Source organism: Magnolia sinica, chromosome 14 (genome assembly GCF_029962835.1).
Source record: "Magnolia sinica isolate HGM2019 chromosome 14, MsV1, whole genome shotgun sequence".
NCBI classification, from domain to species: domain Eukaryota; kingdom Viridiplantae; phylum Streptophyta; class Magnoliopsida; order Magnoliales; family Magnoliaceae; genus Magnolia; species Magnolia sinica.
Genome location: NC_080586.1, coordinates 58,882,711 through 58,900,661, shown reverse-complemented (window position 1 = coordinate 58,900,661; position 17,951 = coordinate 58,882,711). Strand labels below are relative to the sequence as shown.

General features: G+C 40.1%; 1 protein-coding gene across 1 annotated transcript; it reads right to left on the bottom strand.

Annotated features, from left to right (window-relative positions):
- Positions 1 to 6,286: 6,286 nt before the first annotated feature.
- Positions 6,287 to 10,075, bottom strand: LOC131225839 (xylan glycosyltransferase MUCI21). The gene is made up of 3 exons (XM_058221434.1): positions 9,715 to 10,075; positions 9,477 to 9,569; positions 6,287 to 7,703 (listed from the first exon to the last, which is right to left on the bottom strand). The coding sequence occupies exons 1-3, from the start codon at positions 9,920 to 9,922 to the stop codon at positions 6,451 to 6,453; spliced, it is 1,554 nt and encodes a 517-aa protein (XP_058077417.1). The 5' UTR covers positions 9,923 to 10,075; the 3' UTR covers positions 6,287 to 6,450.
- Positions 10,076 to 17,951: the final 7,876 nt, after the last annotated feature.

The window sequence follows — 17,951 nt, the reverse complement described above, 5'->3', positions numbered from 1 at the left end:
TGTAATTTTTGGGTTTATAGTCCATCGGCAGTGGAGATCATGCTTTGGACAGCCTAGATTATGTATCCTTACAGCGTGATTTTTCTATTGACAGTGGGCCCATTTTTCCTGTCTAGAGTGGGCCTTTTTGTAGCTTGATCAAACCTAAAAACCACTTAACTTGGTAAGTGATGCGCCCACCACTTGCTTATTTAATGATTGAAAATGGGCCAGGTCCTGTAATTTTGGAAGCCCATCCCAAGGAGCTAGGCACTGGTGTCCTCATCCAGTACAGCACAGCTGAATCAGCCTCTGGTCAGTCGACTCTCCATCCAAGAAGTCAGCCCAACCATGTGAAATGAGTCAGTCAGGTTGGTCCTACTGTTTGGGCTTTTATGTAAATTCTAGCACTTGTCCAGGTCCAGCTTGTGGGCCTTGAGGCTGCCCTAACCTTTCCTTTGCTCTTGCTGAGATGGGCCCACCTCATGTAAGTCCCCTGATTTTTTTGAAGAGCTTTGAGGACGAAGATAATGTCCTTGTTGAACGGTTCAAGATACCAACCTGACAATAAGTAGGTCTGGTCCAATATTTCAACTCATGGAGCAGGTCTGGGTCCTAAAGCTGGACCTGGATTATTAAGTGGGTTTCGATCTGAGACCTCTCAAAATCAACCTAACTGAAGCCAGTTTGTACGTGGGTCTGACTTGGGCCACCACTCTAAAATGGACCTGACTCATAGGTGACTCTAGCCCAAACTTAACTTGACTCAGGAAAAGTAGTTAATTAATATAAAGTGCCTAAACATTTGGTTAATTAAGAGAAGCTCTCAAGTTGGACCACAGGTTATGGTCCACCCAATACACGACTTCCAACCTATTAAGTGCAAAAATAATCTCTATCTACTCGTTAGGTGGGCACACCATACAAAACAATATCTAGCCATTAATGAATAACAAAAAACAAATGTTGTCAACTCAGTGAGTGTATGTGGCTGATTTTGCACTAGGCAATCCTCATGGTGGCCCTAGCCTATCGGATGGACTGGATCTCTTATGCACATCAACATGAATGGTTGGAAGTTATCCACTGGATGGATAACTTGTGGTCCAACCGGTTGTACCTGAGACCTTCTCATTAATTGAGACTAATTGGGCAAGTGCAAGACTAGAACCCTTGGATGAAATCCAACTGCTAATGCCTAAACCAAAGATGAGATCCAACCTGGCAAAACGTGGTTATATATATATATATATATATATATATATATATATATGGAAAAAGGTACTATGCGCTCACGATAAGCTCCCATGAGGTCGAGCTATGTGGGCCCCATCGTGATGCGTGTCGACCATTAACACCGTGCATTTGATGGATCCCCTCTAAATTATGGGATATCCCAAAAATCAGCCGTATACGGAACTCAGGTGGGCTATACCATCTAAAATCATGTGAAGACATGCCAAAAACATATAAAAGCACCTGGTGGGGCCCACCTGAGTTTTGAATGCTGCTGAAACTTGGTCTGAACCCTCATCCAAGTGGGACACGCATAATGGATGGGCTGGATTTGCAAACCACATCTTGGTGTGCCCAAAAAATGATTATGAATGTTTTAATGGTCCAGCCCTCCCACTTCTGTATGTGGTGTGGCCCACACAAGTCAAGGATTGACTTGATTTTCAAGCCTAGGCCACGATGGAATGGTGGTCCAAACGGTTGGACCTGAGACCACCTTATTAATTGAGACTAATTGGGCAAGTGCAAGGCTAGAACCCTTGGATGAAATCCAACTGCTAATGCCTAAACCAAAGATGAGATCCAACCTGGCAAAACGTGGTTATATTATATATTCTAAAAGTGTATTTATAAGTGTTGCCCCCAATTCAGCCAACCAAAGCTACTCATGCGACCGAAGGCTTGGATCGGAAGTACGTGTGTGTGTGTGTATGATTGCATGGGTGTGCTAGAGGCTACTCAACCCAAACGTATTGATTGAATTGGTTAGTACCTTTGTGTTGAGATGGATAGATTGGAGACTGGATTAGGACCGAGAGTCCTCTCGATTAGAAGTGCGCACCATACTCAAGCAATTAGAGTAAGGGGAAGGCTTAACCCTTGTAAATGAGTTCTTTTTCTCTTATACTAGTGATTATGGAATCAGCCTGTTTATGGACTTTTATCTCACCAGTACTTTGATGTGATATTTCTCAGTCAAAGTAAAAGATTCTGCAGGATAGAATAAAGCCTAGCATAAAACACGACCGATTTTTCTTAATGTACTAGCCCTATTAAACTCATCGTACCTCGCACTCTTAATATTAAAGTGAAAAAGAGAAAGATAAATATTTGACATGCTTATCAAAATAGGCAATCAAGGCGAGTAGTAAGCACTCTTAATATTAAAGTGAAAAAGAGAAAGATAAATATTTGACATGCTTATCAAAATAGGCAATCAAGGCGAGTAGTAAGCAGGATATGACCATGGTATGAACAACTAGATTGGAATTCAGATAGACATATGGATCTAGCAATTTAAGGTTGCAGATATTTAATCTACTTCTAAGGTAATCATATTACAGCGGGAGCTACTAGGCAGTAGTGAATTAAGCTGAGAAAAATAAAATAGACATGAAAGTAAAGTAGACATGTAAATAAATGTATTTGGTGTGGGGACTCGAGCTCTTCTTCGGATGTTCCTTTTATAGCCTTCTTGAGGCGATGTAAGCCCATCATTGGGTTTCGAGATCCTTCAAGATTCTTTGTATGGGCTTTTCAGGTACACAATCTCCTCCTTAATAGATCTGGAGACTCTCGATCAGGAAGATTTTCAAAATGTTAGTAGCTACTGGATCTCGAATTTCCACTCCTGCATATAGATGTTCTCCTATAGAACTCTTTTGGTTCGATTAATGGAGCATCTTTTGCTTAATTACAACTATTTATTGTGGTAAGCTGATGCAAATCACCTAGTTCTCGATGAGAGTGGATTTGACATTTGATATTGATCTGTTATCAGAATAGGTTGAATCTAGTTCCCCCATTATTTTGATCCCAATGGAGTCACGATTGCGGATCCAATCCGGATGATGTTTTTGTTCCTCTCGATCGTAGCTCAATCCTAGGCTGGGTTCGAACAAAGATTGGCCTGATATGTGGATCTTTGGTAGCCTTTGGATCATTGTTGGGTCTCCAAACGTCTCTGGAAAAATCTCTGATTTTGTAAGGCCTATAGGAAGCGGTTTCAAGAATGAGATCATATTTAGTGGTGAGATGTGATACGCTTGTCAAATGAGTCTTTTATAACCGTGCCAGGCATGCCCCTCATTCAATGGGCATGCTTATCGTGGCCACTTGGCGTGAGATGGTTCGTCCCCCTGAAAGGGTCTAATGAAGGTTTGAACTATTGCAATAATGACAGAATGTGTAATGTCGAAGGAAAATCAAATGCAGATCCCCTTCGGGTGCAAGTACGATTCTGGCTGTGCCAAACACATAATGTCTCCACATGACATCTTTCCATTTATCCATGTTAGGACACTGAAAATGGGTGTAAACATATATAATATGTATGTGTAGTACTCCCAATTAATTTATAATTGGTAATCACTATAGAAAAAGATTGTGACCCCCCAACAATGATGGAAGATAAGTTTATTCGCTTTGCATACACAGTATGTATACCATACAAAAAAAGTAATCACCATGGACGTGGGTCGTAACCTTTATGTAAACTACCAAGATAATTTAGAGTTTTTTTTTTTTTTTTTTTCCACTGCTTTTTTAGAGTCTATAAAAGCAAATACATGTATCCACTACAAAAGAAATATCAATAAGAAGTATTGAATCCCTTAGATAACATGCATGAGCTTTGTTACATTGATAAGAGGTGTATAGTGTCTTCAAGAAATAACATTGCAATGCCTTGGAGTTTGTATGTTATTTACCAAGTGATGGGTGAAGTATAGCCAACTGAGGTTATGAGAGACATTTAGATTCTTCGAGTGGGCATTCCTTCGTTACAAGGACTAAGATGCAATATCTGTTGGTAGGTATTGATATGGTACCAACTCAATACCTAACTGGAACTTAGCCTATAGTCACACCCAATTGACTGAGTTTGATCTCATACATGTTTATTGTAGCATTGACCATTTTGGATGGCTGGTAGGAATATGGTTATGGTCTAATATACCACACAAAATTTAAAATATCCCATGCAAAACACTAATATCTAAGTTAGTTATCATGCTCTTAATCTGCATACACGTGGCATACATGTATGAGATATGGACATTTTATCAATTGTGCTCTACCTTTGGATTCACCATACACCTTGATTGGAAGATCTTTGCCCATCTAACATGAACTGTTGGTTGTACTATTTCCCAACTGCCCATTTGTAATTTTGAAGGGTCCTGCAATCAACAGCTAGGTCACATGGGCCAGTGTGATTCTCTGGGGTATGTCCCACCAGCAGTAGAGCCCAATCTTCAGGTTTCAGATGTGCTCAGTGACTGATTTGGATAATATTAATAACATTGGAATGGTGACAATGTTTAAAATTTAAGGTCTCCTGCACTCAGATTGGTGGACATGTAATGGGCGATTGAAATAAAAATAAATAAAAATTCGAATGGCCCTGTTTGAACAAACAAGTGACCATGAATTAGGGTTTGGGATTGTTCAACTGTAACTCAAGGATATATGATTAATCTACACTATATATACTGAGAAAAAAATGAATATTAATTCATTCTCTTGCAATGAAGTTGGCAAACATGATTTATCTATGTTATAATGTGACCAGTTTTTGGACATTTTTGCCATTAAAAATACTTTTCTTAGGGTGGATAACTTTGAAATTTGAAAGGGCATCTGAAGACATTTTAAATGAAGTCAGGATATTATGAGAAATGGAAAATACGTATGTCTTAAATTTCCCCTACAAAAAGTTTTTAGATGGCTTAGATTTTACCTATAAAAAGCAACCGATTTAATGTGAATAGCCCTCTCCTCTTCTTTATGCATGGGGAGCTATACAACAAACACTCTATGGATCCCATCATGGTGTCTGTAAGGAATTCAATATGTGCTGCTATTGCACCACCTCATGCTTGAATGCAATTTCGAAATAAGGTAGATCTAAAAGAACTAGTGGCCATAAATGAAAGAAGTGAAGATGGGTTGGCCACCGTTAATAACGTTTTTTTTTTTCCTTCCCATGTAGCGTGTAGTTGCATCATTTTCCTTTCGGCCTCTTTACTTCTCTCCCTCCCCTACTTTCCCACCATGTGCATCACATGTCTCATGCAAAGAGTCAAAGGAAAACAGGATAAATTTCTAACTACCCAGGTTATCCTCGTTGCCAAAGAATATTTAGAATAATTTTAAAATTTCACTTATGTTTGGTTGCACCAAATATCATGATATTTTATTATTTGCAAAGTTAAAAAATTCAAAAGAAAAGATTTCTCGTGCAGTCCAACACTCAAAAGGCCTTTCATATTTAGACTATTTAAATAAGATTACAACAAATTACAATTCAAGAGATTAGTTACAATTGAATAACTGTTGAAATGCCTGGACTATATTATCTTGTTGAACCTGCAGGATTACCTGAATGTTAGGTAGGCCATCATGAGATGATTAGCCATGTTCCTTATCAAAACTATCATGAAATTTCATGATATTTGGTGTGATTTACTAAAATTTGAAAAACCAAAATGATATTTCCTGTATTGCATTCCATTCAAATCCAACTTGAAAGTAAAACGACTGACTGAGTTCTATTACAAGTTTTCTGCAACTCTTTTCATTGAGAAACATGTGAGCCTGGATCAGAACGGTTATGTGCCTCTTGAGCATGCTTTTTAGTTGTCGCCCACCTACTTGGGGGCCCACCGGATAATTGCGTCCAACTCTCCGAGCCTCCCCCAATCCATGCTCTCAGGAGAAAGAAAATTTGAGGGATGTGATTATAGGAGAAGCTAGTGCTTCTCAATTTGGACCGATCATCTGGTGGGCCAACGCCCAAAATTCCCAGTGATTAGACAAGCCAATCTGTTTCATATAGCAGGCCATTTCCCACAAATATAGACTGCCATCAGGACGAGGATCAAACTGGCAAAGCCGCATCCATCGATTGCCTGACTGAGCAAATGGGTCAGAGTCCGTTGATCAAACACTAATCATCACCCCATAGGAGCTGATGTGTCCATCTTCATTAGGCCCACTGAACCGAAGGTTCGGATCATCAGATGGAGATAAGCTGAATACCTCATGATAGAGTCATCAGTCATCAAGGAAGAAAGTAAAACAAAAAAATGTTGAATTCTTCTATACACAAACAACACATTACCTCTCTTCAATTCTCTCAATATCTTCTCCAACTGCAGAGAGTCTATTTACGAATTTACAAGAAATCTCCTCAAAGAATTCAACAGCAACGAAGTGAGTGGACGTAGTATGCCACTACCATTGTTGACGGCGATCTCTCCACCTTCCTCTTTTCAAAATGGAATGCTCATATGCCTGAACCAACCGCTTTCGAAATCTCCTCAAATCCAACTTCACGTTCTGCCCATCCAAATACACTCTCTTCGTCCATTGCCATCCCTTTGCATTCACGCTCCTTGGATCTCTAAGCACTGGATCATCCTTCTTGTATTCCCCATACAATGTACTCTCCTTCGGAGTTATTCCATAGCCAATGTACTTCAGACCGAGCTTCATCGCTGGGTCCCCATAGTATGTCTGAGCAGCCCATTCAGTCCCAAGTGGGACCACTTGAACAAACACCGATCCAGGCCTCATGAATAGAAAATGTGTCATCGCAGCGCCGTGGACACCAACCATCACCTCACATGAGTTAAGTGCTCGGTAAATCTTCGCTAGCTCTGTTGAAGGTGTGGGCTGGAGCACTTCCACTCGGAACCCGATCTCCTCTGCCAATCCTACCACATCCCTCTCGTTAATGATCGCCCGCGACCCATTTCGTGATAGGATCACAAGCTTTGGCCTCTTCTCAAACTTCCTCTCCTCTTCTTTGGTGGACGGTTCTTTTGCTTGCGATTCCTCTTCTTGGATTAATCCTCTGATCCGCGGCTTATAGGCCTCATCGAGCAGTTGGCGGAAATCTTGAATTGTCTGGTTGTCAGGCATCAGTGAAGAATCCACGGTAAGCTCGTTGTGGATTCTGAGACCGACGATCGCTTCGGGAAAGCAATGGACAGTCTTATCGTGGGTGAAATCAATCGGAGGGTAGTCAGACAGACGGGAAAGGATGTCGCCGTATTTGGTAATCCACCAATTGTGGTACTCGAGCATGACGAAGACCACTTTCCGATTGAATTTCTTCGAAGTGATGTAGAGAGGGAGGATGCCATCATTGAATTCATGGTAGACATTGCCAGTGTATCCTCCAGTAGAGAAGAAGATCGCCGGAACCGAGTGACTCACTTGGCAAGAATGAAGATCATCACCTTCATTACCATTTCTAGATATCAGACGGAGCTCATCAATAGTGTCCATGATGCTCGTCTCCCATTTCCGAGTATAAGGCTTGACCCGTTCGATCTTTTCTTCTGATTCTTCTTGGGAATTCATGGTTGCATTGTTACTGGAAGAGTAGAGGAAAATGGAGGATGTTGGAGAATGAGTTCTAACATCGCCTTTCATGAAACAAACATCAGAGCGAAAACCACTTCTGTCACAGCAAATTTCACCTGCAATTTCAAGCAATGCTTATTCAATCCATGTTTGATACGTCGATCCAATCGATCATAATTTTCATATAAAAATTGAAAACATTAAGTTCAAATGAAACCAGCATATAACAGTTCTTAGAGGGGCAGCAATGGGCTACATTGGCCCTGACCCAGGGTTAACTGGCCTGACTTGCTTTTAACACGGGTTTAGGCCAAGCTAAATCGGCAGCGGGTTGGGCATGGGCTAAAAATCTGACTCATATGGTAAATGGGATGAACCAGGTAACCCAACCTGACATCATCGAGAGAGGAAACAAAAAAAAGAAAAAAAAAGAAAAAAAAAAGAAAAAAAAAGAAAAAAAAGAAGAAGAAAAGCATATATAATTTTTTTTTTAGGCTGTCTCATATTTCATTCTTAAACCTGAGTTGGGCCTCATGGCAGGATGGTTTGGGTTAATTGAACCTGATACGTCTACAGTTAAATAGTTCAGTTCTAGTTGGGTAGGCTTGATGAATTTAAAGTGGGTGGGTCAGGTCAAAAAGGTAATGGTTCATGTGTTAGATTTGGGCTAGAGTTCTTGGACTATTTAGTAAATGGGTTGGGCTTGGGCTGACCCTAACCTTGCTACCCTAGTTCTAAGTAAACATGTGGTGTAGCTCACTTGATGAGTGGCTTGATTTGATTTTTTCCTCTAGGTGATCTTCATGGTGGGGCCAACCTATTTGGGGCGGGTTTGATTTAATACACTTGACTACTTTAGACTTAGGCAATTTTGTGATAATTAGATGATAAAACTATATAGTTGGACTAGCTGTATGGGTGGCCTTATGGATTGTCCACCTATCGTATAAATGTCAATATATAAACATTCGAACCATCTAAAAGATTTGCATGGCGCCAAAAATCTTCCAATGCCAAAAAACTCAAGCCAATCAACTAATTAGGCAGGTTAGACCATAGAAAGCGATGGACAACTGGAAAACTGGTCTAAAGTACAAGGTGGCCTTAAAAAAATGAAGAAAATTGGAAATATTGTTGTAGAACTTCTTTTAAAATGAGATGAATAAAACAAATTTGGAGCCTGTTAGTTGTCCACAAGAAACAATATGTGCCGGATTTTCCGAAAAAGGTGGGGACCCACCAACAATGGTTTAGGTGCAGTGCCACAAATTGCCTGTGCTTCCAGAGACCCTACTGATATAGACCAATGAAAATGGATTGGGCCCACAATGAAAAGGGTAAAATTGTCATTTTACATGACTAAACATCGAGAGTATTCCCATGCCCCAAACTGATGTTTTCATTAGGCCATGTCAGGATTAGGATTCTCATAAACCGCAGCTACAGTTCGTATTAATGGAGATCTTCTCACGGCCATTCAATCAACAGAGAAAAGCATTAATAAAAATTTCAAAAATGGCGAAATGGGACTCTTCATTTGGGTTTATTAGAAAGAAAGGACTGTTTCTTTTTTCATGATATTTGGAATTACTATATTAAAAGGGTAGGAATCTGATGGGAGCAGAGAAAAATACAAAGGTAGAATTTCAAAAAACCACGAAATGGGCCCCATCATCACTGCATAGAAAAGAAACATAATATTTGGAAATTCTATTGCGGGGAGAAAAATCAAAACTCTGGTTCTCTCAGAAAAACTCAAACCAAATTAAAAATTAAAAAAAGAAAGAAAGAAAGAAAGAAAAAGAAAACAGAGCAAGAAAGAAAAAGAAAACAGAGCATTTTGTATTTTACTTATCGGAGGAGTGGATAGTGTAAAAAAGAAAGGCTACCATGGGAGATAGAAGAGCAGATGGGGGCGTTTCTCTTTTCTTCTGAAGCAAGGAACACTCCATTTTCTTGCAAGCTCTGTGTTTCCAAAGAATCTGCAGAGACCCAAAAAAGAAAAAAAGAAACGAAAGATGAGAGAGAATCTTAAGAGACCCAAAAAAGAAGATAGAGAGAGAGAGAGAGAGAGAGAGAGAGAGAGAGAGAGAGAGAGAGAGAGAGAGAGAGAGAGAGAAGGCTTACAGAAGAAAGGGAGAGAAGAGTAGGAGTTGAAGAGGCGAGGAGCGAAGACGAGGCTGCAAGAGAAGAGGCAAAAGAAGAAGAGGAGACGGATGAGTTTGGGCCTTGTTCTCTTGTAACTGGCGTTCCCGAAGTCCACAACAAGGACCGTGTGGGATGTTGGGTCTTCTTCCTTTTGGGCCTGATGGCAACGGTGGTGATGGTGGACCATCCTTTCTTTGCAGCCGTTCGATTGCCGGACGTTCTTCTTATCTTCTCCTCTGTGGATTATGGAATGTTTGGAGAAGAAAGAGAGAGACGGAGGTTTATATGGAGGGGAGTTTTGGGTGAGAATGGCTTCTCGGCTACTTCCTCTACAGCCTTTTGCAAGTTCATCACCTTCTTTTTAAAAGAGATGTTCTGGTACTCTCAGGGCACAATAAGTTATAGTGATCCTCCTAGTTGAATTAGATCATTTGAAACTTCAAACATTGATCTGAACCGTTTAATAAGTTTATAAATTATTTATTGGGCTCCTATACGAAAATAAAACTGATCAGATGGTCCAATATATCCTTGATTAGGATCTATTTTCTTGGCCGTCCTTTTTTTCTGAGCGATGGAGGGATATTTAGGATTGCCTAACAAAACTTATCCTTTGCAATCATAAGAAATCCATGATGGACCTAACAAATATAACAGATCAAAGGTTGATTGGATCGATTTTGTGTAAATGATCTTGACTGTCAATATTAAATGCCATTGATCAACGGTAAGGATTGTTTGATTTGTACGAAATTTTCATGATAGCTCATGAAATGAGCTTTGGACATGATGAACAGTGTAGATCGATGGATTGGATTGTGAAAGTGTGTCCTGATGCAATAGGAGCAGAGAAAACTGGAGCATGTGTGGATTGACACAAGACACCAAAGCTCAGTGGGCCCCACATGTGGTGTTTGTGAAATCCACTCCATCCATCAGGCTAGCCCCGCTATTTTAAGCCGTGGGAACAAGAATCAGCCAAGTCCACTGCTGAGGGTTTGTGCGTAGGGCCCACCATTCGGGTATATTCGATCCAACCCGTCCATCATCGCGACTCGTGAATATGAAGAGAGAAGCAGATGGGAACGGTTAGTTTTGCATCTGTCGCGGTATACAATACTCAACGTGTGTCGCCTCCCAATGGGTCCACATGCCAAGTAGGCCGGTGATCAGAACCCTCCATATTATGAAATCTACGATTTAAAATTGATCATAAAAAAATCGACTTGAAAAATAATCATCATAATCACAATCTATAGATGAATTTAGAACAATGAAAAGAGAATTTTTAATGGCTTACATATAATTTCAAAAATCGAAGATTAAGATAATCGATGAACCGTGATTATACAAAACGAGCTTATTTCTGTATCAATGAATATATAAACGGTTCATATAATCCTTCCATCTAATAACATGGGCCCCAGTAGATGGCTGTACAGGCTTGATCATAAGTCGCGACGGAGACACAAAGGAACTGGATTGGTACGAGGCGGTAGCGTGCTGGAAGCAGTCAAAAACCGTGTCTCTGCGTAAGCTGGCGGAAGATGACCCTTTTCAGACCCGCTGGCTTTCTCGAGAGCTTCGCACGCAGGAGATGATACGGTAGACCGCGAAGCACTGGAGTATTTTAGATCCATCTCTACAGCGTACACGTTTTACTTTTATATATCAATCCCAACCTTCCATATGGTGAACTCTCATACACATGAGGTACATGATTTTATCCATTTATGAAGGGAAATAAAATCAACAGTCAACACTTAGATGATGTAGAAGTGGAAAAAATCAAGGTGCATGATTGCCTGATAAATTTGATTTTTGGAAGATGAACCATCCATGTTCTGAAAGACTAGTTGAACGGTCCCGATTGATGCATTAGGATTCCATGTATTATCCAGAACGATGGGTCAACAGTGTTTGGTTTATTGTAGTTGTACCGTATCTTATACTAGGTACGCGTAAGAAAGGGTAAGTCCAACGATCATATAACGACTGTATATGATAAAAATTGCCGAGTAGACTAAGACGCGCCAACTTCAACGATAATCCACATTTAGTGGCGGTTTCACGTGAGTATCATCCACTGTGTCTTGGTGGGGACCACCTGGCGGCATGGTTGGATGATATCGAACCGTTCGTCGACGTGGAGGGTCTTGCGCCCTTAGAATGGAAAGGAATTGTTTACTCCCCCTGCCACTAGCCTGATGGTTGATGGTCGGTGCTCCGTGGGCCCCATCATGGTGTATATGTTTCATCCATGCCATTCATCCTTTTTTACGGATCATTTTAGGCTTTAAACTGAAAAATGAGAGGGATATAAATCTCAGGTAGGCCACTTCACAGAAAAACAATAGTGACTGGATATCCACCATTAAAATCCTCCTAAGGCCCGTTGTACTGTTTATTTGACATCCAATCTGTTGATTAGGTCATACAGACCTAGATGAAGGGAAAAAGACAAATATCAGCTTGATCCAAAAACTTTATGGCCCCAAAATGTTTTTAATGGTCGACGTTTAATCAACATTGTTTCCTGTAATGTGGTCCACTTGAGATTAGGATATACCTCATTTCTGGTCTCATGCCATTAAATGATCTAGAAAAGTAGATGGACGGCATAGATGAAACACATACATCATGGTGGGGCTCATTGAGCACTGAACACCAGCCATTGGCAGGTGGTAAGGGGAGCAGCCAATCCGTTTTCCGAAGCTAAGTGAAACCGTCGCGATGTTTGTAAGAAATCAAGCTGTCCAGTCGTTGATGCAGTTCATGTCAGGACATGAGTAGATACTGAGGTAGATCCAAAATTCAAGTGCGCCGCGCGGCAATAAAAGGTAGGGCTGAAAGTCACGCGGTTTCAACCTCACCGACCCCACTTTGAGTTAGGCACGGGTAGGATGTACGGTTTAGTCTCGAAGTTGGGTTATACGGACACTATCCCCGTAAAACGATCTCAAGCAACCCAAACCTAATTAATATATAAGTTACTAATAAATTATAATTGAGTGTGAATTGTATATATTTAAGGCCCAAAAAGTTCTAATGCTGCCAGGTTTCATTGGTACACGCCATTTTCAATGACTCAAGCTAATAAGATACACCAAATTTCTCTCTCTCAAGAAGATTGCATGTTATACAATATGACTTTTAAAAGAGTAGTTGTCCTGTATTTTAGTTTATTTGTTTAGAAAAAAAAAATAAAGTTCTTTATGATAAATAACTATATATATATATATAATATTAATAAAATTATTAGTACAAAAAATAAGACATGTATTAAAAATATAATAGATTAGTGTAACAACAAAAATATTAGCATGTATCAACCTAACTAACCCGACCGAACCCGCTTGAGTTGGGCTTGAGTTGAGAATTTCTAACTCAAGATAGGGTTGGTTAGATTAGGGTTGAAGTATAGGAACCTTGGGTTGGGCTAGGGTAGAGCACCAACCCGACCCAACCTGACCCGCCCACTTTCAGCCCTAAGAAAAAGTAGTTAAAAAATTACCTAATGCTGAAACCTCATCGAATTCATCATCAATTTTATACACCATTCAAGGCATTTATAAGGAAATATTAGCTTATCCAAAGCTTATGTGACTCCACGGATTCATTCTTCAATGGTGAGCGTTCAATTCAAAGTTTTTGATCTATCTCATTTTTTTGGGCTCATGTTATAAAGTAACCTAGAAAGGTGGATAGACAACAACATGGATTTCTTACAACGCAGTCGGCTATACCTCCTAACTTTACCAACATTAAGGCGCCAATCCACCTGGGTGAGTAGGATCCCTGGCTGTTGGGCACATCGTATTAATACGTGCCTTACGTTCATGTTGTCCATCCATATTGAAAACTCATTTTAAACTATGATTTTTAAAATGAAGCAGATCTAAATCCTAACTTGACCATGGTACAAAGAACTTTTGTAATTAAATTCCCACCATTAAAAACTTTATTAGGTCTACTCCAATGTTTATCTTCCATCCAACCAAACCTGGATACTCGGATGCAGAGAACACAAATATATTCTTAATCTTAAACCACAATATATTTTTAATAGTCAATTACTATCGTTCCCTGTAAAATGGTCCAACGTAGATTTGAATTTCTTCTTCTTCTTCTTCTTCTTCTCTCTCTCTCTCTCTCTCTCTTTTTTTTTGGATTATACCCTAAAATTGAGTTTTTCCCTATAAATGAACCGCTTGGATATGTGGTGCACGCATCCAGGTAAGCCCCCACAGTAAGGGATGGCACCAACCTCAGGATCCACTTAAGCCCTGCAATGGCAATCTGGACACAGTTTGGCATTGGCTAAGGGGTTGTTTGGCACCATGGATTTGGAGGGATTTAAGGGAATTTGAGGGGGTTTCAAATCCCCTACTAGTTTGGTAGCATAAAGCAATTGGAGTTTCAAATCAAATCTCAAAGACTTGGATTACACCTATAATCATTTTAATAGTTGCATGTGTAACATGTGTCACGGTACTATTATTCTATTAGGCACATGACCCACTAATGATATCACAAAATAATTAGATTATTAATGACATCACCATTAATTACTTTGATATGATGATCAACACCGTTCAAAGATTGTCAATGTAAATCAACAGTTAAAAATTGTTGATTAGTCACTCGGACGTGATCTCGTGTTTTTGGCCCGTCTGATACTTGGAATTTCATCATACTCTAGAAGTATATATTTCAGCGGGCTTATCACAACCATTGTATCAAAAATTACATTAGTTCACTAATTAGAGATATTAGAGTTAATTTAGTAATTAAATTCAAACCCAAGCAAATATACTAGCAGTAGCTGCTTTTGGATTAAAGTTAATTCTTTATCTACGGTGTCAAACACGGCAGGAGGATTTCAAATCCACACTCTCAAACAGGCCCTAAGGTTGGTGCTTGGTGGGCCCCACCATGTGTATCTCATCCATGTTGTCTATCCATTTTTCAAGAACATTTAATGATGTGATTCTCAAAATAAGATAGATCCAAATCTCAAGTGGACCACATCACAAGAAACAATGTTGAGTGAATACTCACCATTAATTTTTTTTTTAACCTTAGAAGTTTTGGATCAAACTAATATTTTCCTTTTCCTTCATCTAGGTTTGTATTACCTAATCAACAGGTTGGATGTCAAATAAACATTAAAGTGAGCATTAGGAGGTTTTTAATGCTCAACATTCAATCAGTACAATTTTCCTATGACGTGGTCCACCTAAGATTTAGATCTCTCATTTATTTTTGGATAAAGCCTAAAATATTTGGAAAAATGTATGAATGGTAAGGATAAAACACTTACATTATAGTGGGGTCCACATAGCACTAGCCACCTGGCAGCTGGCAGTGTCAATAGCCAAACCGTGTACGGGTGCGGATTAGGTACTAGGGACAGGCAGAGGCTCCGAGGGACACTGAGGGGCCACCGTGATTTATAAGTTTTATCCACACCGTCCATCCATATTTCCATATCATTTTAGATTTCTGAAACAAAAATAAGAAATATCTAAGGCTCAAGTGGACCACACCACAGGAAGCAGTGGTACCAAGGATGTCCACCATTGAAACCTTCTTAGGGCCTACCTTGTTGACTATTTTCCATCCAACCTGTTGATATGGTCGTATACAGATGAATCAAAAAACAAATATCGCCTTGATCCAAAACTTTTGTGGTCTCCGAAATTTTCAACAGTAGGAATTTAATTCCCACTGTGTGATCCATTTGGGCATTGTACATTGGTTATTTTTTAGTTCATGCTCTACAATGATACATAAAAATGGATAAACGGTTTGGATAAATTTCATACATCATAGTGCCCCTAAGATGCCCTATGAGCCTCCGCCTGTCCCGAGCTCGGCACAGGCGGGGGGTTAGTACCTAATCCGCGCCCACCGCGTACCGGCAATCCGCGTCCAGTCGTCCTCAGCCGACCTATATGGAAGTGGATTGCGTGGCGTGCTAGACACGGGGAGCAGTAGGCGGATTTCCCTCTCCCTTTTGGCAGGAAGTTCCTGCGCAAGCATGTTAGGCCGAGCCCACTGTAATGTATGTTAGAAATTCATTCCATCCATCCGTTTTTAGAGCTCATTTTAGGACATGTATCTAAAAATGAGGTTTATCCAAGAGTCAAGTGAGCCACACAAGAGAAAATAGTGGTCATTTAGTGGTCATTGTTGAAACATTCTTACGGCCATGAAAGTTTTGTATTAGGCTATACTTTTGGTTTTTTCACTTCATACCATTGGGAATGACCTTGTAAACAGTTTGGATAGCATATAAACATCAAGGTGGAGCCCAAGAAGGTTCCAAGGGTAGAAATTTCTTTCTCCAATTTTCCCTCTCACGTGACCCACTTGAGTTTTTTATCCAACCTGTTTTTGGTCGCACATCCTAAAATGAGTTCTAAAAACGGATCTACAGAACGGATTTCTCACATACATTGTAGTGGCCCCACCAGCATCCTTGCACAGGAATTTCCTCGACAGCCTTTGGGCAGAAAAACCGGTTTGCCCACTTGATATATTTTTTTTATATCCATGTCATTTTTGGTTTTTTTTTTTTGCAATATTTTAGAGCATGAGCTAAAAAATAACATAGATCAAATTCTCCTTATGACAGGGAAGAGTGGTGATTGACCATTAATGAGCTTCAAAAGTTTTGAATTAAACTGATATTTGTTTTATCACTTCATATAGGTTTATTCGACCTTGTTAGGAAGTTAGATGGCAAATAAACATTTATGTGGGATCAAAAACTATAAGTCATTTAATCATCACTGTTGAGGTCAAAATCTGGTCGGCACTCCTCTCAGTCTCCCGAACCATAGACCACTGCAACGTCTTGATTCTACACAATGAGAACAGGCAAAGGTGACCCTGGCTAAGCCGGGGGACCCTCCGATGTCTAAGTCAGATCAAGGAAATCTGGGTCTAAGTGGGGAGTAATGGAGGATGTCAGATCTTGCGTACCTGTAGTGGTGGGGTCTCAATGCATTTATACCTGACTGTTGGACAGTCCGGGCCTTCTATTGTCGGCACGATTTACCCTATCAGCGGGGTACTGAGATCGTAAGGATATCATATGCAATCCGTGGATCATGTAGCACATCATGCGGATAATGCATATCTGGGAGCGAAGTATTCGACCACGTTCGCTTATGGTAGTTTTTGAATTTAGCAGACAGAGTACCTGCCTCAACATATTACATTGGCTCAGATTGTCTTGACAAGATGTCACTCAGCCTTGGTCATTTAGCTTGCTGAAGAAGACTCTTGGTCCGAATCAAATTCCGAACTGAGCTAGTGGACCCAGCCTCTTACTTGTCAAGCGCTTTGGAATCTTTCTATGGAAACCTTCTACTTGAAGTTCGAGGCAAGATGTCGGATTTATCTTATCAGGTCGAACTTCTTACAATCGACGTTAGTGACCGGATCATTCGTCTCTCATCGGATGTTAGGAAAACAGCTTATCACTTCCGATCGAAGTGTGGAAGTCACTCCGATCTGCAGTCTCAAAGTAAGAGCACCTTTATGATGTACGACCTCTTCAGGGACGCTCACACCGGGTCGGACGAGCATCACCTACATTGTTCACGCACTTGGTTGAATTAGTTTGGTGCTTACCCTTGGATTTATTAGGGGCTTGGATCTTCCCATAACAACCACTATTTTATATAGCCTGGTCCATCTTAGATTAGATATTTTTCATTTTTAGGCTCATGTCATAAAATGATTTACATAGATATATAATACATACATCAAGGTAGTCCCATAGTGGCTGCACCGTCTTGGGTAAGGGGAGGGCTACACCCAATTGGATCCGGCACAGACTATTAGCTTTTATGGTGTGTTGACATCACCAAGTTTTGTGGCCCATCATGATGCGCGTGTTATATCCACACCATTCATATATTTTATGAGATTATTTTAGGATATGGATAAAAATACGAGGCATATTACCGCACTGCATAAAGAAGTTTTGACAATGACCCACACACTAGTTGAAGCCTTCTTAGGACTCACTATGATATTTATTTGACATCTAACATGTTTATAAGATCACAAAGATCTCGATGAAAGGAAAACAAAATAATAGCTTGATCTAAAACTTCTGTGGGACCTTTTAAGTTTTCAATGGTAGAAGTTCAATCTCCACTGCTTTATGTGGTGTGGTCCACTTGAGCCTTGGATCTACT